At 34.5% G+C, this 23,948-nt stretch overlaps 1 protein-coding gene across 5 annotated transcripts in view; it reads right to left on the bottom strand.

Annotated features, from left to right (window-relative positions):
- The window catches only part of LOC115214515 (gamma-aminobutyric acid type B receptor subunit 2-like), a 1,118,481-nt gene that overhangs the window by 256,439 nt on the left and 838,094 nt on the right, over positions 1 to 23,948 (bottom strand). For all 5 annotated transcript variants that reach the window (XR_005000211.1, XM_036505132.1, XM_036505133.1 and 2 more), the window contains one exon: positions 10,003 to 10,125. Coding sequence is in view for 4 of the 5 variants with exons in the window: in XM_036505132.1 (XP_036361025.1) it covers positions 10,003 to 10,125 (123 nt within the window). In the remaining variant the exon portion in view is untranslated. The remainder of the gene's footprint in view (positions 1 to 10,002; positions 10,126 to 23,948) is intronic.

Consider the following 23,948-nt stretch of genomic DNA (forward strand, 5'->3'; position numbering starts at 1 on the left):
GAAAAAAGTGACATAATTATGAAAACCTATCCTATATACCATGCTGTAGAATAAACTTAAAAAGGAAACAAAATGCATATCCTGATATACAAACCAGAATTAATATTAAGACATTAACAGAAAAAAATGACAAACCGAATGAGAAGGAAAGGGGGAATAAAGGCAAGAAAGAAGAAGAAGAAGAAAGAAGAAAAGAAGAAGAGAAGAAGAAGAATAAAAAAGAGAAGAAGAAGAAGAAGACGAGAAGAAGAAGAATAAGAGAAGAAGAAGAAGAAGAAGAAGAAGAAGAAGAAGAAGAAGAAGAAGAAGAAGAATGAAAAAAATTAATTCGATGAAGATATGTATCAACGGAAACCCATTTTTAAAACTGCACTTCAACAAGTAAATATTCCAAAAAGAAGTAGATGTCGAAGTGCAGTGCTCCACGAAGTATTATATTTACCAAACCAAACTACTAGCAGAATTCCTACAGACTTAATTATTTCAGCTATGTGAGGAGTTTCGTGAACAAACAAAATGGTACGTTAGAAGGTAATATACTCCGTGTTTGTTTCCAGTTACCCCGAAGGAGTATCTGTATATTTATAAATATGTTACACTTTATTATATTTTATGTATGAAGTTTATTATGAACGCTGAACGATCTGTTTATATACCAGGACTTCTTTATGGGTGCTTCAAGAAATGTCTATAACCACATTAGAAGGGAAATGCGTAGTATACAACGGTTAAAAGAAAATGGCGAGGAGGATGATAGACATATGGCCCTCCTGATAAAGGAAGGTTTATAGGGATAATCGAGGAATCCTACTGTCAAAGGTTTCCCTGAAACCCAAGGAGCAACTTCCCTCTCCAATTCCTTCTCTCCGAGTCACATCCACGGCTACGCATTTCGCCTGTCGTGCTAACGTTTCTGCCAGCTTGACGCCTTAATAATTATAGTAATAATGATAATTCAAGAGAAGAAGAAATGAAATTACGGAATAATGTATGAAATTGTAATTCCGCGAGCTATTTATGTATTCTCTTAGTGCACCAAGATATCATTATCTCCTAATAATGAAAGAAATTTAACTATTTAGCACGCACAATAATTAAATGACCCACGTCAATGTTAACGTAATAGAAAGCGATGGAGTACATAGTAAATAGATATTTGTAGTGAATAATTGGGTGCACTTATTACTGTCCGAAAGCATTTCATTACGAAATTTTAAAAGGAGTTCTGAATATATTGCAGATATTTCATATACTGAAAATTAACCCATCGCAACCTAAATGCCAAGACATAAATTAAGCGGCAGTTTTCTTTTTACTTTAGAAACTCTGTGATTCTAACTTTATAATCAGCCGTGAATGTGTGGCAAACTGTTTCGTATTAAACCATATGATTCTAACTTTAGTCCCAAAAGCATACATCTTCTACTATTGGTTCTGGTATATCACAGCCTTCGAATTGGATTTGTTAGCCGGAGAATGAAAGAAGCTTGTAGTATATATATATATATATATTGTTTAAAACTCGCCAAGAAAAAGTTTGAAACCACATGATGAATAACTGCGACTCAAAAATTTAAAGACAGCAGGCAGGAAACGATCGTAGTGGATATTAATTATATTTTTTAATAATTGTTACATATTTAAATAATATAAATTAATCATATGTATTGGCTTAAGTCTTTCATTGTTTGATTTGCCTAATAGTGGTTTTGTCTCTAATAAATATATATATATATATAATATATATATATATATGTATATATATATATATATATATATTATATATATATATATATATATATATAATATATTATATATATATATATATATATATATATATTATATATATATATATTTATTAGATGGTAAATTGCGAGCGTGAAAAGTAAAATTCTTAAGCTTTTTAAAGCTGGAAAATATAGGACAAGCTATTCTAGTAACGTAAAAATATGAAACATTTTACTTAAAATATTGCAGCAAAGAATGCCAGTTCTTCTACTTTATCACTCTTATATATATATATAATATATATATATATATATATATATATATATATATATGTTTCTGTTTTCCATTCCCTTCGAAAATTGATTTTAAATGTGGTTTTGGTGACTTTGACAGCTTCTTCTAGCGTGTAGCATATTACCTATTAAAGGTAGTTTTCTCTTGTGTTTAAATGTACACTACTTCATATTGAGAATATGTTGTCTATTGACTTAGTATAGTTTCTAAATATTCCCCACCCTATATAATTTTACGTATATGATTTCAGCTTTTCGAAGGCCGATTCGGCATTTCTCCTTCCACTGGCGACTGAAACTGCGCTTGCGCGGTGAATTTTGAAAAGTTATAACATATAATGATGGAACATGTGTTATTTATCTCTAAATTATATGTTGACTGTTGAAGCACGGTTATTGATGAGGATTGGCCTAACAAATTTATTTTATTTGCTTAAATAATCTGAAACCTCGGTATAACCGTAAAAAATAACAAGGTAAACATTTTTATTTTTTATTCCCTTCGAAAATATATATGCATGCATACATACATTGCAAGTTTACATATATAAAATTAGTTTAAGAAATTTAAATTTCTATAGTAAACCATAAAAATCATGATTGAATTACTTTCTCATAACAATATTCTATTAAGCATATTCATTCAAATATTATAAAGTTTAAAAAATGTCTCCATACACATAAGTTTTCACAATTCATCTCCCTGACATATTACTTTAATGTAATTTATCTGTCTACGGTTGTTTTGTATTTCAAGACATGTAATTTCATTCAATGTTAAGACATCGTATACGTAATATTAATCTTAAAAACCATGAAATTTAATATCATGCGGTACAATACGTAGAGGAGTTGAACAATTTTATATATACACACATGCATATATATATGTATTTGTTCGTCTCCCTGCGGCCATTAGGCACAACTTCATAAGCCAGCCCCATACTCAACTCGTCCTGTCGAAAGACCCTTGTCCTACGTCCTGGTTTTGTTTTGTTGTTTATTTTTTTTATTTTTACCGTTATTGTTTTTACGTTTTTGTATTCTTATTGGTGTCACGTATTCTGTATTTTTGTTCGTGTACTTCGTTCGTTTTCCGTCCTCGTGTTGTATACATTCGAAGCTTTCTTCCAGGGGATCTAATGCGCTTGGCTTAGATTTCCCTTGGCGGGCTGCCCATATCGGAGCAATCTCAAGATTAATCAGCCGAAATTGCTAAGATGATCTGGTTCTTGACTGATGACTGAGGGCTTCGAATGTCCCGTCCATAGACATATATGTTTAATTATATTGAAATTGTTGCTGTTGTTGTTGTTGTTTTTCTTCTTCTTCTTATTATTGTTGTTGTTGTTGTTGATGATGATGCTGTAACCTTTGCACAGCTTCTATGACTGGAAATATACTACGGTGTCAGATGTTCATTACCACTGAACTAAGGAGGTAACGCCGTTATATTTTGAGAACCATCCGGTGTATTTGTGCGGTTCGTGCTGTTTTCTGCAAGTGCTTCACCCTTATTGTAGCCCATATTTGTTCCATGTACTTCTCAAGATTTCTACTCCCTGTTCCCAGAGCTCCAACAATTATTGTTACTATTACCACCTTTTCATCGACCATAACTGCTTAACCTCCCAAGCCAACCTGTCATATCTATCCGACATTTCTCTCTTACTTGTTGTCAGCTGGGCATGCTATGTCTACGATCCGGCATAGTTTGCTTTCTTTCTCAATAAAGATTACGTCTGGCTTCCTAGTCTCCATCTCATGGTCGCACTCAATCATAAGGCCCCACAGTATCTTTGCATTATCATTTTCGATGATGTCTTCGAGTTTATGGTCGTATCAATTGTTATCTCTGTCAAGTCCATACTTGTTGCAAAGTGTCCACTTGACGTGCTTTGCTATATTATCGTGGCGTCTCTTATATTCCTTCAGGGCTAATGGCGTACATTGGCTGGTAATATGCAATACGGTGTCACCATTTTGTCCACAAATTCTTTCTGTTTTTCTCTATTCTGTATTTTATGTAATTGGTGCTTAGTGCTTGCTCCTGAGCAGCATAGATTAGAGCCTCCGTTTCCCGTTTTAAAATCACTTTTTATTGTCGACAGACATCTTTTTTGTCGCTGTCTGTCTTATCTTCAACATTCCTATGAAATTGTCCATGCATCCTTTTCTTTACCCATCTATTTTCATTTTCATTCGTTTTCAATTGCATGCACAGTGCTTTATCTTTGCAATCTTTCATCCTACACAAGCGTGGACTTTTACTTCTAATAAAGCGGTTCTGTGGAATTGATTTTACATACCATGCTATGTTGTGTTGTTCTGCTCTTATATCTTATATATCTTATATCTTCAACCTTGGTACCCTTCCATTTTGCTCCACTAAGGGGTCTAAGTCTGTACATATTCTATCAATCCATGGGGCGTTTTCCTTGTGTGTTTTTTCTTCTCCAAAATTTTATTCCAAAATTCCTGCACTTCGTTTTTTGGTGGGACAGTCCTTACTGTAACTGGTGTTTTTCCTCTCTTCCAGTAAACAATTTTCGGGTTATTTTAGAACATGTTTCCCTTGAAGAATCTAACGCGCCTTTCATATCTTGCGATGCGGGCAGCTTTAAAACATACCTTTTGCTTGATGGTTTCGATGATGGCATGAATGTCAGGTATGTTTTTCATATTATGTTCCTGTCTTTAATTTCCTGTTTTTTGTAGGTTTCGTAGTCTTTTCAAACTTAAGGTTTTTCATACATTCTATGTGAGACCTAATTTGCTGAATTTAGTGTTGAAAATGTTCTTGTCAAGAAGGTTGTTTGTGAGAATGTTGTTGTTCTCTAATCTTTTCACCACAGAGAATCGTTACGATTTTCGTGGATGCATAGTATAGATTGTTGTGATCTGTGATATCGACATCATTAGCTGAAATTAAATCCGTAAGTACAAGGAGGATTTTACCAATTATTTTCAGGTTTTGGTTAGAATTGCGAATTTTTTGAGAGAGAATCGCGTTCATTATTATTATTATTATTATTATTATTATTATTATTATTATTATTATTATTATTATTAATAATAATAATAATAATAATAATAATAATAATAATAATAATAATAATAATAATAATGATAATAATAATAACGATAATAATAATAATAATATTACTATTTTCATCGTACAGGGATGGAAATAGCAAGAGATGATGAGAGAATGAGAATTCAACAAGATGCAGAAAAGTCGTACGTATAAAATTAAGAAGTTTATATACCTCAAAGGTCACAGAGCGCAGACTGAAGACCGTCAGCCACCTGCGAAAGTCGTAATTAATGTAAGTAGCCGACATCTGGATGGAAGCACTCCGACGGTTACGACGATGAGGGTTCCGGTTGATCCGAATCAACGGAACAGCCTGCTCGTGAAATTAACGTGTAAGTGGCTGAGCACTCCACAGACACGTGCACCCTTAACGTAGTTCTCGGAGATATTCAGCGTGACACAGAGAGTGACAAGGCCGGCTCCTTGAAATACAGGTACAACAGAAACAGGAAGTAAGAGTGAGAGAAAGTTGTGGTGAAAGAGTACAGCAGGGATCACCACCCTCCCCTGCTGGAGCCTCGTGGAGCTTTTTAGGTGTTTTCGCTCAATAAACACTCACAACGCCCGTTTTGGGAATCGAAACCGCGATCCTAAGACCGCGAGTCTGCTGCCCTAACCACTGGGCCATTGCGCCTCCACAGCCGACACCTAGAATACTCTGAAGAAGCAGTATTAAACAAAGGTCTCAACATTGTGACAACTATCCAGCCCATTCCATATTCGGACATAATAGCCCCTATTGAAGAGAAAGCCTTAAAGATACCAAGAGCTCAGGGAGGTGAACTAAGGTGGAAAGTGAGAAAGATCCTAGAAAAAGTGAAGCTTCTCAAACTGCTAAAGGTCTTAATGGAATACCATCCTTGTGAATCTTAGGGAGACCGTACGAATGTGGTAGTTTATTTTAGTGTTGAGTCAGTTGTCTGTACTTCATTGATGTAAAGCTATCCCTGCTCTTCATCTAGAGCTGTGCCAACATTATCTTTGTTCTCAGAGTTGGCTCTTTCTTTACATTAGTATAGCCACCATCACTTATAAGACTTGACAATTTTTCCGAGGAGGCAGACTTTCTCATCACCACTTTAGCATTTCTCTTGTCCGCTGGAAGTATTATGATGGAATTCTCAATCTATGTCTTTTGATAGCGAATTTTCTTACTTGGTGATGTTTGGCAGTGGGACTGAACCCAGAACCATATGGCTGGTAAGCAAGCTACTTACCACACAGCCACACCTGCGCCTAGATTTATTTTTTTAAATTGTTAATTTGCAAATATTCTACTAATAGGCACAGGAGTGGCTGTGTGGTAAGTAGCTTGCTTATAAACCGCATGGTTCCGGTTTCAGTCACACTGCGTGGCACCTTGCTCAAGTGTCTTCTACTATAGCCTAGGGTCGACCAAAGTCTTGTGAGTAGACGGAAGCTGAAAGAAGCCCGTCGTATATATGTATATATATGTGTATGTGTTTGTATATGTTAGTGTGTCTGTGTTTGTCACCCCAACATCGCTTGACAATCGATGGTGGTTTGTTTGCGTTCCCGGAACTCAGCGGTTCTGCAAAAGAGACCGATAGAATGGGTACTAGGCTTACAAAGAATAACTCCTATGATCGATTTGCTCGACTAAAGGCGGTGCTCCAGCATGGCCACAGTGAAATGACTGAAACAGCCAGAAGCGTAATGTTTTTTTTTTATGCAGAACTACATTTCATCAAGACTTCCCTCCAAAATTGAATGTTTGGAAGGGGAGACTGTACATTTTTATTCTAAATATAATTCAAAGAGGAGAAAAAGAAAGAAAGGGAAAAAGGAGAGAAGAGGAAGAGAGAAAGAAAGCAAAATAACTTTCAGTGTTGACCGCACCTGTTTTTTTTTGAATAGGTCACCATTCTTAAACCCATTCGAATACAATGGTAACGGACTAAATAATTAAATAAATGATGAATAGGAAGGAAGATATCCCTTCCATCTCTCCCTCTACCTATCTGTCTATCTGTCTGAATATTTATTTATCTGATTATCTATTTATTTATCTGTGAGCCTAACTGCATACCTATATTTCTTTCTATCCATCTCCATTGTCATGGAACCTATTCAAAAATTAAACAATGTTCTCTTCTAAACAAAACCCCACAAAACATCTCTCTTCTGTAAATGAACAAACTGTACATTCACAAAAGTTCAAGAGAGGAAAGGAAGCGCTATAATAATGAAGAAACAAAAATATTGTTTTCCAAAATTCTGACGAATTTTTTCTCAATATATATATATATATATATATATATATATATTATATATATATATATATATACATATAGGAATATAAAATTGGGACAAGAACGCAAAACATCCAGCCAGAGGATAGAAAAGACGGACGAGAAAAACACGGACGAGTCATTCGAAGTTTTCTTTCCTCAGTCGAGTTCCAGATTATCTTTGTTATTTCGGCTGGTTATACGCGAGATTGCTCCAATCTGGCCAGCCCCCCCCCCCAAAAAGGAATCTAAGGCATTAGATTCCTTGGAAGAAAGCAGCGAGTGTATGCGAAATCAAGGACGGAGAAAAAATGGAGAAATGGTACACAAATACAAATGCAATTAACAGGACATAACAGGTGCCATTCGTCTAAGGACGAATTAGATTAATCTGGCGCGTGTGGAAGTGAAGCCTTACAGTAGGGAAATAAGAGACGACAGTCATGGGGAGGAATACAGATGTTACACGGTTGGTAGTTGAACCAAGAAAGAAAGGTTAGGCTTGGCCGAATATCGGTCACGTGGAGAGAGAAGAGAGGTAGAGACAGAGGGACAGAATAATTAGAGAGGGACGAACAAAAAACGAAAAGGGACAGAGTGAAGTGAAAGAGGAGGGAAGGTAAGAATCAAGAGAAAGCCAGGAAATGTGAGAGAGGGGGAATGAAGGATGTTTTTTGAGGGGTTTGTTGAGAACATTGTTTTTGTTTTCTTGGGTGAAATTCCAAGGCAATGGAGATGGATAGATAGAAATACAGGCTGGTAGATAGACTGATAGATAGATAGATAGATAGATAGATAGATATATAGATAGATAAATAGATATATAGATAGATAGATAGATAGATAGATTGATAGATAGATAGATCGATAGACAGATAGATCGATAGATAGATAGATAAATAGGTAGATAGATAGATATATAGTCAAACAAATGGATAGAGGAAAAGGTATATCCACCTTCCTATACACCGTTTATTTAATTATTTTTCCTTTACCATTGTATTGGAATGGGTTTAAGGATGGTGACCTAAAAAAAACCCAAAAGAACCGGAGTGGTTTGGTCATCACTGAAAGTATATTTGCTTTCTTTCTATCTCCAATTTTCCCTTTCTTCTTTTGTTTTCTTTTTCCTCCCTTTTCCTCCTTCCTTTCTTTTTCTCCTCTTTGATTTATATTTAGAATATACCCCTTCCAAATATTCCCTTTCGGAGGAAGATTTTTGATAAATTATAGTTCTGCATGAAAATACATTAGTGTAATATTTGCAAATTAACAATTTGAAAAATCAATCAGAAAATGAAATAAAACGAATACACACACAGACACACACACACACTGACAAACACACACACACACACACTGACAAACACACACACAACACACACACACACATATATATATAATGCTGAGACCACCTTTCCATCACCGCATATTTTCAGATGCTTACTTAATGTTGAATGTTTGAAAGAAAAGCAGAGACAGTAAGTGTTATACTAATGTTCTCCAACACAAAATCATGGAATTGAAAGAGGCATGATCGAAGTTACACCGTATAAATATGGGCATATTCCCAAACACACATACACCCACACGCACGCATACACATAGTATGCAACGCGTACGCAAGCGCACACACATGCACACGCACACACACACATCATCTTCATCATCAAGGTATCCTCCCTCAAATTGAATGTTTGATGTTAAAAAGGAGAATTTTATTTCTTTATTCCAAGTGTGGCTCATCTCTACAATATATATATTCTGATTGATTTTTCTAATTCTTAATTTGCAAATATTATACTAATGTATTTTGATGCAGAACTACGCTTTATAAAAAATTTCCCTCTGTAAATGAATGCCTGGAAGGGGTATATTCTAAATATGGCTCGAAAAGTAGAAAAAAGAAGAAAGTAGGAAAAAAGAAGGAAAAAGTAAAGAAGGAAAGAAAAAAGGAGTAAAACAAGAAGAGAGATAGAAAGAAAGCAGGAAGACCTTCAGTGATGACCAAACCACTCCTGTTTTTTTAAGAGGTCACCATCCTTTAACGCGATCAAGCACAATGGTAAAGAAAAATAATTAAGGGTATGAATGGTGAATAGGAAAGTGGATACCCCTTCTCTCTCTCTTTCCCTCTACCCATATGTCTATCTGTCTGATTCTCTCTCTCTCTCTCTATCTATCTCTCTATCTCCTATATTTCTATCTATCCATCTCCATGTCGATTTCAAATTTTAAATGATAAATAAAACTACTGAATCCTTTACTTCGATCATTGCAAAACAATTCTTGTGAGGTAAAATGAAAATGAAAGAACCCGTTCGTATATATACGTGTATCCATGTGTTTGTGTAAGCACGCGAGTGCGTGTTTCTGTGTCTTTTTGTCAGTGAATTTTCCCCCACCATCGCTTGAGAAAAGGTCTTGATTTTTTTATGTCCCCGTAATGTAGCAGTTCGGTGAAATGTGTTCGATAAAATAAATACCAGGCTTTTAAAAACAAAGCTCACTGATACCGATTCGTCGGACTAAATATTAATAAAGGCGATGCACCAGCATGGTCACGGTCTATTAACTGCAAGATGCAAAAGATAAAAGATACCGAAACATGAGAAATAATGCAAACACTTACCGAATGTGACAATTCTTTGCTTGCAATGTGGAATGGATCCATGCCCCACCAAGTACCTAACATTACACCGTCGACAACTAACAGGACTCCGACGATCAGGAACAATTTATAATCTTTTATAACCTGGTGGATTTTAAAGAGAAAAAATAACAATGTATTTATATGAATGTATATATATATATATATATATATATCAGCAACGACAACTATAATAATAATAATAATAATAATAATAATAACAACAACAACAACAACAACGATGATGATGATGATTATTACAAAGTAGCATAGCATTACCTTTAATTCTTTTATGTATACAGCCTTACATAGACCCACGCATATTTCAACTACACCAATTACTAAGTGTGTGTGTATTCGTGTGAGAGTGTGTGTACATATGTAAATACATGTGTATAGAGTATGTTCGTGCATGGGGGGGGGTCTCCAGACTTGTAACTTAGCTTGGATTAATTTGAAGGTACCTTTCCAATACTTTGGTTAAATAAACTTACACTTTACATTATAACGTCTTTCTTTTGTTGCAGATTACTTGATACCATAGTCGTTAAATTTATATTGATCTTAGCAATTTTTAATATGAGTTTAAGTCAGACCTTTATCAGACAATGTAAGACGTATAAACCGAAAAGTGGCCCTTCAGCTATAGAAACGGCTAGAAATATTCGTTCTGTGTCTCGAAATGACGCTTTAATCTCCGCATATGCCCAAAATGTTTTGGCCAATTTCATTCGTGAAATAATTTTCTCGTAGAAACTTTACGATCTTCTTGACCAATTTCTGTCAATATTTGGTTATGATAAACGTACACGAGGAAAATCCAAAGCAAACGGCGTGCGATTTACAAAACAGTTCAATACTAGTCACACTTATATAAAGCACATTTATCAAATAGGAAATGTTGCTAATTTGATAGATCGATTGGTCCCTCATCATTTAACCGCTCCTCGATTTAATCGAAGTGCTGCCCTCTGCTGACGTCGAAATGCTAACTTGCAGTCAAATTTTCTGAGTAGGTTCATCATAAATCAGCAAACATGAGTTATCTATAGCCATTTCTACGAAAACGTCATTTGTTACCATCCAATGAAAATGGAGAATCTATCCTAAACGAGTACTACACACAACAAGATAACACTCTGTATCTGATAGTATATTAAGGCGCTTATCATGCAGCACCAAAAGAAAACGATTAATGCACGGTGGCACTGTCATCAAATGAGAGCCTTGCTCAAAAGTTTGCAGAAAATGTGTTGATCCTTGATCAGTCGAAAAGGTTTACATATTTCTCATGTCATCCAGTTACAGATTATGGCTCTAAATATCGAAGTGTGTTCTATCACCATACTCCTCTGATCTTGCTTATATATCATTTCACTTAACACTTTAAGATTAAATCATTTCTATTTATACATATCTGCAGCAATTTTACATTTCATATGTTTTTGTATGTGTGTGTGTATGTGGTGTATGTCGAACCATTTGTAATCATCCCGATACCTTTAATATGAAGCATATGTCCCCTATGTCATCTTGGGAAAGCATTTAAGAATGGCTGCAAATTTCACCACTTCACGACACAACTTTATATATACTGCTAAAATGATTACCCGAATAGTATCAAAAAGAAAAAAGAAAATACAAGAAATTTTATTAAAGAAGTTACTGTTGTCTGGACTGAAATCTTCCATTATTCATTTATTCCCTATATTTCAAGAGAGGAAAAGTTACCTACTTCAGCAGTTCTTGTTTTGGCCCTACACTCAGTATTAAAGAAATATTGCTAAGTGCAACAAATTTTATATCAATTTCTGAAGCAGCGTGCTGACAGAATCGTTACTGTGTCAAGAAAAATAGCAGCAACTCTTCCGTTTCCGGTACTTAGTTCAAATGCTGCCGCGGATGACTTCGCTGTTCATCCTTTCAGAGAAATAAGTACCAGTTTTTTTAACCGGGGCTCATATACTCGACATGCCTCCACAATAGCGCTGCCCTTGTGCCCAACTTTCAAGCTAACAATAATAAAAATTCTAAGGCGCCGAGTTGAGAGAATCGTTAACATGCCAGGCAAAGTGCTTAGTAGTATTTCGTCCATCTTTACGTCCTGAACTGAAATTCTGCCGAAGTCAACATTGTCTTTTATCCTTTCGATGTCGATGTAATCGACTTACCTCCTCTCACAAAATTACTGGAATTGTGCCAACATTTGAAACTAGTATTTATAACAATTTTCATTTACAAATATATATGCAGTGTTTAACCATAGAGTGCTATTGTATCTAGAAAATCATTATTCTTTCATTTTTATGCTTAATTTGAAAATAACTTAAAAAGCTGATTAATTTTGAATTAGGAACATTTCGAAGTCCATGTAATAGATTCTAATTTAATCGCAATTAATAAATTTTTTAAAAAGCTAAATGTTGTCTTTGAATTTATAAATATTTGTTTCAGAGAACATATAGATTGTTAATTCGCACAAATCATTTAGAAGATATAGCGTTTTGGATTTTATTTGCTTAAATGATTTGTTCGATCAGCATGTGATGTTTAGATAGAAAATATATCAGATGCACTATTTCCCACTAAAGACCAGTTAGACACTAATCACAAGAATATTAAATGTAAATGTTCGAGTTTGGAAATTACTGATAAATTATATTAATAAAATAACTATTTACACACTAATTACAATATTCAGGAGAAGGTTAAATATTCAAATAACCTCTTAAATCTGAGATTGCATTAACAATCTTTGCTAATTCAGAAATGGCGTTATATTTCAAAATATTTTAAATAAACCTATGTGCAGAATTTAATTTACTTCAATTCCCTTTCAAAGAACAAATGCATGCCTTTAATGTTGCGTCATACACGAATTTCAAATATTGCAAAAGTCCACTTCTAGAATTGCTAATATAATTTGATAGTATTTAATTGAGTGGTATTTAATGTTTGTACGCCTGATTTTATTGATTTTTAAGATGGAGGAAGATTATGTTACTATTTGTATATATTTCACAACAAATGTTTCATTTCATACAAGCAGGATGCAATAATAGAAAGTTTTTGATTTCGAAACAGTTTTATTCAAATTTTATATTGTATATTTTCTGTCATCTCTGTTCAAAGGTATATATGACCTTATTTAATTTGCAACTACAATAAGTAACAATGCCATCCACATTCTAGTTTTTTCAGCGATTCGTAGAAACGGTTACAAAAAAGGCCATGCTTCAAAATAAACTTAGAATGTAAGTCAATTGTAATTTAATAGACAGTAACTACAATTATCTTGGGTGGAATTCTAGATACGTTATGTATTTATCGAATAACTTGATTGATCTGAAGGACTAAAAACAAAAGTTTTGTAATTAAAAACTACAAGTAAATGCTGAAAGAATTCTGGGGAATTATTGCTCTGACGAAAAACCTTTCCTCTGACTATAGAAATAAAACAATATATAGAAAGCTATTTGTTGTGATAAGTGCATATAAAGAAGATGAAGAATTAGAAGCGTGATGCAGCTTCCTAGAACAGAACATAAGCAAAGTACCTATAACTGAATTGCACTAATATTCTGCAAGCAGAACGGTGGTGAATACTTATGAGTAAATTTGGTGGATTGTTTCGGTGTGATATATGATATTTGAATCTTCTAGCAGCATAAAGTTCCATGTATCAAAATCGTAGTTCCTCGTATATATAATTTATTCCGGTTTTCATTTTGTATTCACGAAATTGTGCCTGAAATTGTCTTTTCACTGTAGAAACCGCAGCCAGAACAATTCGTATGCCTTTAATGAGCTCCCCACAACGTTATTGAAAATTTCATTCCTACGTAAGTTTCTAAATATCATATTTTATACAACATTTTTGTGCACATACAGGAAAGGTTTTCCATCATATTCTCGAATACGTCAAAGTCTTGAGATCGGGGAGAGGCATGGCAACACCTGTTGTGAAGTGGTGCAGTAAACAAAGACAAACAGCAACAAACACAAACACAATATATACATACATACATAAATATATATATGCATACACACACACACACACACACACACACACACACACACACATATATATATATATATTCATATATATATGAAGTCCAAGAGGAGTCCAAGAGCGTAGGCTCGAAAGGTCAAAGTCTTTTTCACTTCCCAAGTGTTACATTAATACATCTGTTTTTTGTCTACAAAACCTGTCTTCGTCTTTTGTTTTTTTTCTTTGTGTGAATTCTCCCCCTATACATATATACATGTATATATATATATATATATATAGTCTGGTGATTGTAACAATTACCGTGGTATATCCCTTCTAAGCACTGTTGGAAAGACCTTTGCCCGCGTTATCCTGGCCAGGCTACAACTACTTGCTTCTCGAATCTATCCGGAATCGCAGTGTGGCTTTAGAAGAAGCAGATCAACTATCGATATGATATTCTCCATACGCCAACTTCAGGAGAAGTCCAGAGAGCAGAAAATGCCTTTATATATGGCCTTCTTTGATCTAACAAAGGCTTTTGACTCGGTAAGCAGAACAGGCCTCTTCCTCCTGCTCCAAAAAATCGGATGTCCACCAAAGCTGCTGAGGATCATCAAGTCTTTCCATGATGACATGCAAGGCACCATACAGCACAACGGTTCAACATCAGCCGCCTTCCAAATAAAAAACGGGGTAAAGCAAGGCTGTGTCCTCGCTCCTACATTGTTGGCATCTTCTTCTCACTCTTGCTGTCACATGCCTTTCAGACATCAGATGATGGAGTATTTCTGCACAGTAGAAGTGACGGGAAACTGTTCAATCTCTCGCGCCTGCGTGCCAAGACCAAAATCAGAAACGTCCTGATCAAGGAGATGTTATTTGCTGATGATGCCGCTCTGGTAACACACACAGAAGAAGCCCTCCAAAGGCTCATTAACTGTTTTGAGCAAGCATGTAACGACTTTGGCTTAGCTATCAGCCTTAAGAAGACCAACATCATGGGCCAGGCTACATCGGACATCCCAAACATACATATTGGAGACCACAGATTACAAGAGGTGGAGAAGTTTACCTATCTGGGCTCTACCGTCACCTACAACCTATCCCTTGACGCTGAGCTCAATATACGCATTGGCAAGGCAGCTGCTGCGATGGCCCAACTCTCCAAACGGGCTTGGGACAACAATAAGCTGACCAAGACCACAAAAATGAAGATCTACCAGGCATGTGTACTCAGCACTCTACTGTATGGAAGCGAGACCTGGACGCTATACACACGCCAAGAGCGTCGCCTAAACATCTTTCACCTGCGCTGCCTCCGAAAAATCCTCCACATCAAATGGCAGAATCATATCCCCAACAAAGATGTCCTCAGGCAAGCAGGAATACCAAGCATGTTTGCACTCCTCACACAAAGACGTATGAGATGGCTTGGGCATGTTAGCCGTATGAAAGATGGCAGAATCCCCAAGGACATACTCTACGGAGAGCTTGCTAGGGGTACTAGGTCTGTGGGTAGACCGATCTTACGTTACAAGGATGTTTGCAAAAGGGATATGAAGGCCTGCAACATCAACATTAGCGGTTGGGAGGCAGTCGCCGGCAACCGTGGAGAATGGCGACGTACAGTAAAAGAGGGTATACAGAGGAGTGACAGAAAGAGAGAGGAGAAATGGAAAGAAAGGAAGAGACATAAACAAGAGACCATGGCACTACAACCAGCCAGGAACAGTCTTCGCTACATTTGCAGTACCTGCCAGAGGGAGTGTTTGTCCAGGATAGGACTACACAGCCACAGCAAGAAATGTAACAGGAAATAAAATATAACAGCCGGACTAGACCTAGAAAAAAAAAAAAAGAAATGCGCAACTCCATTGTCTCCCGAGACAGAAAGGATGCCAAACAAATATATATATATAAGCTCATTAGGTGGTGGGGTCGAAACAACTTTTTTAAGCAACATGAATTCCACGATATGCATAGTTTCAAACAATATTTTTAATAAAATATATGAAAAATACGGGTTTTTGTGACCCCACCTGCACCCCGTAACATTTGCATGCACACCCACAATTAAATACCCTAACTTGCCATAATAATCATATAAACTCTTACACATATATATACTAAATTTCTTATTGATATGAAACATTTCATCGTATTTCAATGTGGAGACCTTTTCTAAAACATCTGATATGTAAAAATAGCAAAAACAATGAGATGTAACACAAGTGGTAGGTAGGTACATCTCCAACATGGTAAAATTAAAACCTTTCAATTTATGTTAAATAAATTTGTTTTTTTAGAAAATGTATATATTTATTAAATGATTTCCTTTTTTTTAGATTATTTCAGAGCTAAATATTATTATAATCTTACAAAAATATCTACATAAATTTAAACTCTAATAATTTAAATGTATAACCTTATATTTCTATATTTAAGAGTTGAGGAATTATGTACATTATTTACTTTTGATGGATATATGTCTTCATCTTCTTTGTTGTTAACACAGCATTACGGCTGATATACCCTCCAGCCTTCAACAGGTGACTTGGGGAAATTTAGAACCTGGGTACTCATTCCTAAGTTATTATATTATTATTATTATTATTATTATTATATTATTATTATTATTATTATTATTATTTATTATTATTATTATTATAATTATTATTATTATTATTATTATTATATTATTATTATTATTATTATAATTATTATTATTATTATTATTATTATTATTATTATTATTATTATTATTATTGAGTGAGAGAGCAGTTCATGCCATCAAAGTGACACTGGGGTAAAATATACGAAGCCCAATATACACATCATGACTACCCTGATAAGGGTACACCAGGCACATGCATCACAACCATATGTGCGCGAAATGGTGATCTCATATCAAGATAAATCGCATATGACCTTGCAGGTGGGGCCCAGTTAGAATTTTCTTCAGGTTGAGTAACCCATCCTGCTCAAAAGGTCCCTAAATAAGGGTTGTTTAAGGATGTTGAACGACACACCCATGTTTCCAGAGGTGAATTATTCAAACCCCAAAGAATCCCTCTCAACACTATGATGCTCCCCCACTACTTCTGCTCGTGATCAGAGATGCACATATTGTCAGCCACTAAGGGATATGCTCAACTGGTTAAGGTCATTTTTATTATTATTATTATTATTATTATTATTATTATTATTATTATTATTACTATTATTATTATTATTATTATTATTATTATTATTATTATTATTATTATTATTATTATTATTCAGGTCACTGCCTAGAATCGAACTCGGAATCTTGGGGTTAGTAACCCGCGCTCTTAACCACTACGCCACATACTGTGTATAAAAATGTATAATGGGAACTAGAAGTAGAATTCCCTACAGCAGTGACCCCATCAAAGGTGGATTTATTTCGATATTATTTATACATAAGAACAAGTGAATAAGAGATATCAAACACTTCGCCCAGAGAGAAAGCATCCTACCGGATTGTTGATGCAGATATGTAAACAATATGGGACAAATTTTATTTTCCTCATATTGGGTTGGAGGGAATAGCTCTAAAGATTGAAAGATTGATTGAATCTTCTTATACATTTAAAAAAAATACCTCTCAAGCAAAGCAGATATAGATTTGATAAGAAATTAGAGAAGTCCAGTGAAATATTTGATACGTGCATCTGCACGGGTTATGACAAACAAATAGAAACGTCTGACTGTCATAGCCAATACCACTTCCTTGTCGTAGCCATTGAGACGGACATGCTATCAATTTAATGACAAAAGTTTCTGAAGTCGGAATAGGCTATGAAAATAGGCAGAAATTCATATTAAATGTGCAGAAAAAAGGTCTGACTGTCAGAATAGACTCTTCTACTCTTTTACTCTTTTAGTTGTTTCAGTGGTTTGACTGCAGCCATGCTGGAGCACCGCCTTTAGTCGAACAAATTGACCCCAGGACTTATTTATCGGTTGTCAAACGACGTTGGGACACACACACACACACACACACACACACACACACACACACACACACACACACACGCACACACACACAAAGGCTACGAACGTAGGCACAAATTCATATCAAATGTTTCGAAATCAAGACAATATTTACCTCGTTTTAATTGGAAATCTCAGCGGCCATTTAATTAGGTAGTAAATAGTATTAATGCTTATTTTCTGGTTTCAATGTTCATGTATTGCGTTTCAGGTTCGTGCATATTTTTTTTATTGCTTATCATAATAGTCATTAACAATTCATATATATGTATAACGTTAAAAGTGTTTTTCTGAATACAGGGTTTTCTCATAAAAAATTAATACAAACTATATAAATTAATAACGATTCCAATAATATTTGTTCATGTGCTGGTGGGGATTGCATTTAATATGAACATTGTTGTGTAGGTAATATTAAACCAATAAAAGTTAATAGCATTAAAATAAGTTTACAATTCCTTACATATTCACTGTTCAAAACGCAGATTTAGAGGGTGGCTATGCGAGTGGTATGCGTGGTCGCATTCTTTAAAAAATTTAATTTATTTCTCACACAAAAATGACCACCAAACATGTGGAATCAGAATATGAAATTTCAACGTCACCCCTAGTACATACATATATATATAAACACACACACATACATTCGTATGTACGTACATACATACATACTTACATACATACATAAGTACACACACACACCACACACACACACACACACATATATATATATATATATATATATATATATATATATATATATATATATATATATATATGTATATACATATACATATACATATACAAGGCAGTGGTCAAACACAAGATTTAGGAGAACACACTAGCAAAATGCTCTACACATCACTGTGGCACTGGGTATAGAAATGCATGGTTGCAAAAGATGCATCTTAACCAGTCAGACATCGTTCATGGATCTAATACGTATGTTCCATCATCATCATATCTTATATGTATTTACTAAAAGTATTGATCACCTGATTACACACACACACAGACACATTAATTTCATTCGGTCTAAAATGACCATGGCGCAAGTTCGGACAAGGTTGTTTTGTGGAAAACTAGATGTCGCCCATGCATACCAGCCTCCCCTCCCCACGCCACCGATACTGTCGTAGGGAAAAGGCAGAATCCAATAACAAATAAATTTCATTTAAAACATACACAGGACTCGATGTGAAACTACATCATAATGCCAAAGATATATTTACTCCTATATAAATACATATAATAGCTGCAAATGTACATTATAAACAACTAGAGTTGAATGCATATATACATACAAATATTTTCCTACATGTGAACAGATATAGGCTCACGCACACAAGCATACATATAATGTACATTGTCGTTTTGTTTCCAGCATAAAAAAAAAACCTCATGATATTTTCGTTCTCAAAGCGAAAATTTTATTTTATTTTCCATCTAATAACTTAGAATATGTCATGAGTTCTTTCACAGAATATAAATGACACTGTATACATAAAACATTATATGTGACTGTTTCCTATTGACAAACCTAATGAAAATGTTTACAAGGCAAAACATTGACACCTATTTACCGCTTCTTGCCTTTTGTTTGTAATTGTGTAGTATTTCATGACATTTCCTACAATTTTCACTGTTTGCTAATATACACCATCATTCATTACATTCTATGTTACGCGCCACTCGTTTTAGAAAATTATGTACACATACATGTTATTGTATGCCTAAATAGACGAACGCCTATATACACATATGCATAGATACACACACAAAAACAAATATATGCGTGTGAACACATGTGCATATTAGCGAGGGATTTAGAATGTTTGATGAATGTTTAATAAACTTCTAATATCATTTTATCGCTGCGTGTCAAATAGGTAGACATTTTACGGTTAATGCCTTACTTATTGTGATATTCCGAACAGCACAAACCCGATATGTGTGAATTTGACACGCATTTGCAAATATACTAACGTACGTATGCACGCACGCACACACACACACACACACACACACACAGACACTTACACACGCACACACAAACACACAAACACACACACGCACACACACCAATATAACTGTCGTCTGTAAAACAATGCAAACTCGGCCACAAACAATTTGTGTTCACTAATATTGATCAGATGTATATGCACACATACATATACATACACACACACACATGTATATATGTATGTGTGTGTATATATGTATATATATTACACACGCACACACACATATATACACACACACTCACCCCCGTGCATATATGTTGACGTCTTTCGGTTCAGCATTTCGGGCAAGTTTGTTTCGGGAGAAGACCAGCAGTTGCCCATGCATACCAGACTCCCTTCGCTACACAACTGATACAGTTTGTCTCTAGTCAAAACATATTTCTGCAGCTGAATGATCCAAGATGAAATGAAGCGTCTTGCTCAAGAACACAACACAGTCCAGTCCAGTCCGGAAATGAAACTCAGTCCCTGAAGTGGTTAGCGTATCCTAATAAACGATCATATTGTCTTCAGTTCGATTCCTCACGGCGTGTTTTGTCACTGAGCAAGACATTTTATTTCACTCAGCTGGTAAAAATGAGTTGCATCAGTATTTCCAATGGGCAGCCTTGACACATTTCATGTTACGCTGAATCTCACTGGCAACTACGTTAAGGTTACGTATCAAGTCCGAGGAGTACTCGACCACTTGCAGGTTTATTTTCAAGGGCAGGCTGTTCCGTCAATCAGATCAACTGGCACACTCATCATCGTAACCGACGGAGTACCACTGATTTATATGTGTGTGTGTGTGTGTGTGTGTGTGTATGTGTGTGTAAGTATGTGTTTATATATATATATAATTATGAATACGCACATACATACATATAAGTATGTGTGAGTGCTTGAATGTATATATGTATATATGTATGATGATATGTACGTATGTCTGTATTGGTACATATGTGCATACATGTTCCATCATCTATATTATATACTAATAGATTGATCGGTGGACTCCTTTAAATATCATCAAGTCCCCCATCTACACATATTTCTAAACACGAATAAATACGACTAAATTATTTTGCAACCTACTTATCAAATACGACGATAAAATATCTTATTTAAACAAGAATCTCATATTACTTTATACAATTCCTCTATAATTAGTTTATTATTGTTATCGTCATTATCTTCATCATCATGGTTATCAACATCATCATCATCATCCTCGTCGTCCTCATCATCATCACCATCATTATTATTATTGATATTATTATTATTATTATAATTATTATTATTACCGTTATCATCGTCACCATTTTCATCATCATCATCATCATTATTATAACCATGATTATTAGTATCATCTTTATCATCTTCATCATGATTATCATCAACATCATTGTGAACATCATCATCATCGACACCGCCTGCAAAGCTATTCCTATTACGCGTCTATTATTACGAATCCCCACCTCTTTCCATATTCACCTTAATATGAAATTCACCTTTATGTTCGGTGTTGATATATCTATCGAATAAAAAACCATTGAATTAATATTGGTAATTAAGTTAATATTTAGGAAATTGAATGACTCTACTCAAGGGAATTGGCTATTACATGTTGAAATGAAACCATACATATATATATATGCCTATGTGTGAATATATGTGTGAATATATATATATATATATATATATATATATATAATATATATATATATATATATATATATATATATAATATATATATATATAATATATATATATATACATATATACATTTATATATATATATATATATATATATATATATATATATATATATATATATATGTATATATATATATATATATATATATATATATATATGTATATATACAAATATATATACATATATACATATACATAAGTGTATACATAAATACATATATATATATATATATATATATATACAACCCCGCCCCGTTCATGGCACGTTGTATGTTCGTGATAGGATTGGAGTCTAAAATAGTGTAATTCCGCTTCTGTTTATGCTTCTCTCTTTGATGCTCTGACGACAGCAGAAGCAGCATTGTGAGCACGCTTGATTGCTGCTTGTTGAGCATTCTGTGATGCTCTGGCGATCGAAGTAGAAGCGGCATTGCGAGCACGCCAGAGTCTTATTTGTTGAGGTAACTGTGACGCTCCGGCGATTGAAGTAGAAGAAGGTTTGCTCTTAAGGAACACAAAAACGGAAGCATTTTTTGTCTTTCTGCCACTGTGACTTTTTCGAAAATCTGTAAGTGAATGAATCTAGAAACAAAAAATCAATAAAATTTACCTCGTTGCTGTTTGTACGCACTGGTATTTCTGCACAAAAATTCCCTCAACGCTAAGACTCACAATCCTTTGCAATGGTATTGTGGGCTCCAAATGGCACGTAGATGCGGACAGCTGTGAAGGAGCATTTGCATCTATAAGCACATGTGGATAGAACGTATTTCGAGAAAGTCGATATTGTATCGAGCAAAGGTGCAATTGTGATGAAATATGAACGTTCGTTGCAAACACCAGTGCACTGTCAAGTAGCTGAAGGTAAAGTGTATTTCTAAGAAATACCACACGTAAGTGCGAAATTTATATAAAACAATATGCAAATTGAAACGGTTTCTAGGATTTTTCTAGAAATGAAAAACAGCCAAATACAGGCCACCTTTTTTAAAAAAGGATGTTAGCATTAAAATTACCTCATATAAATTTGGAAGTAATGAAAATTCTTTATAAATAAAGTTATTTCATTAAGTCCACGTAACCGGAAAACTTCAAGTCCGATATAGGGTTCGACGATATGCGATGTTGTCCGATAAAGTAGCAATTCTTGTGGAAGAACAAACTACCAGAACCGACCAAATAGTGCTTTTTTAGAGTGCAATCGATGAATTTGATCTGTAAAACTGGTAAAAATTATAAGACGAATTTGCCAAAATATCGTTCACTTATGCTTACTGATAAAAAATAACTCATAATTTGAAATGTTGATACTAATATTCCTTCTTCATGAAATGGAATTAAACGATAAACAATGGGACTGTACGTGTCACGTCAAGTGAATCACACAAAAGTCGAAAAATACCGCTCATATTTTGTTTTATATAAGAAATTGTTAGCTAAAGTTTTAGATATTAGTCACCTAAATTTTCACGTACAATTACCAATCAATTTGTCGTTTTCTACTGTCAAATGAAAATTGTTGTCTGAAAATGTTCACATAATTGATTGATCACCAATTAGTGCCATTTATTTGTTAAAGTTTGTATTTCATTACATTTTTACTGATTCAAAATAATAGCCTCGTCTTTTTACTCTTTTCTGTCAGCTTCTTTATTAAACACAGAATGACATGCTTGGATGCATGTGTTCGAGTAAAGTTCATTCTAGAATATTACCGATATTTACTGAAATCACACATGTTCTTTCATGTAATTGCTTAGAAAGATTAATGCAATTAATTCTCTAATGCGGACTGGACGCAGATAGCGGCGGTTCATACGTGATCGGATTTTCCATTGATTTTAAAAGGCCAATTCTCACAATGAAACTAAGGATTATGCTACGGAACTTGACTGATACATCATCTGTGACACCTTTTACCTATGTGTAAAATTTCAGCGCGAACAGTTGGCAAATACGGCTGTTGTAATCTTTTGTACACACACGCAAACACATTACGGGTTATATATATATATATGTATATATATATATATATATATATAATATATATATATATATATATATATATATTATATATATATATATATATATATATATACATGCATATGTACATATGTATATCTTCATACTTACATCTACACTTATATATATGATTATGTGTACACAGGACATCATGAAACGTGTACCACAGAAAA

This window comes from Octopus sinensis, linkage group LG7 (assembly GCF_006345805.1).
Source record: "Octopus sinensis linkage group LG7, ASM634580v1, whole genome shotgun sequence".
NCBI lineage: Eukaryota > Metazoa > Mollusca > Cephalopoda > Octopoda > Octopodidae > Octopus > Octopus sinensis.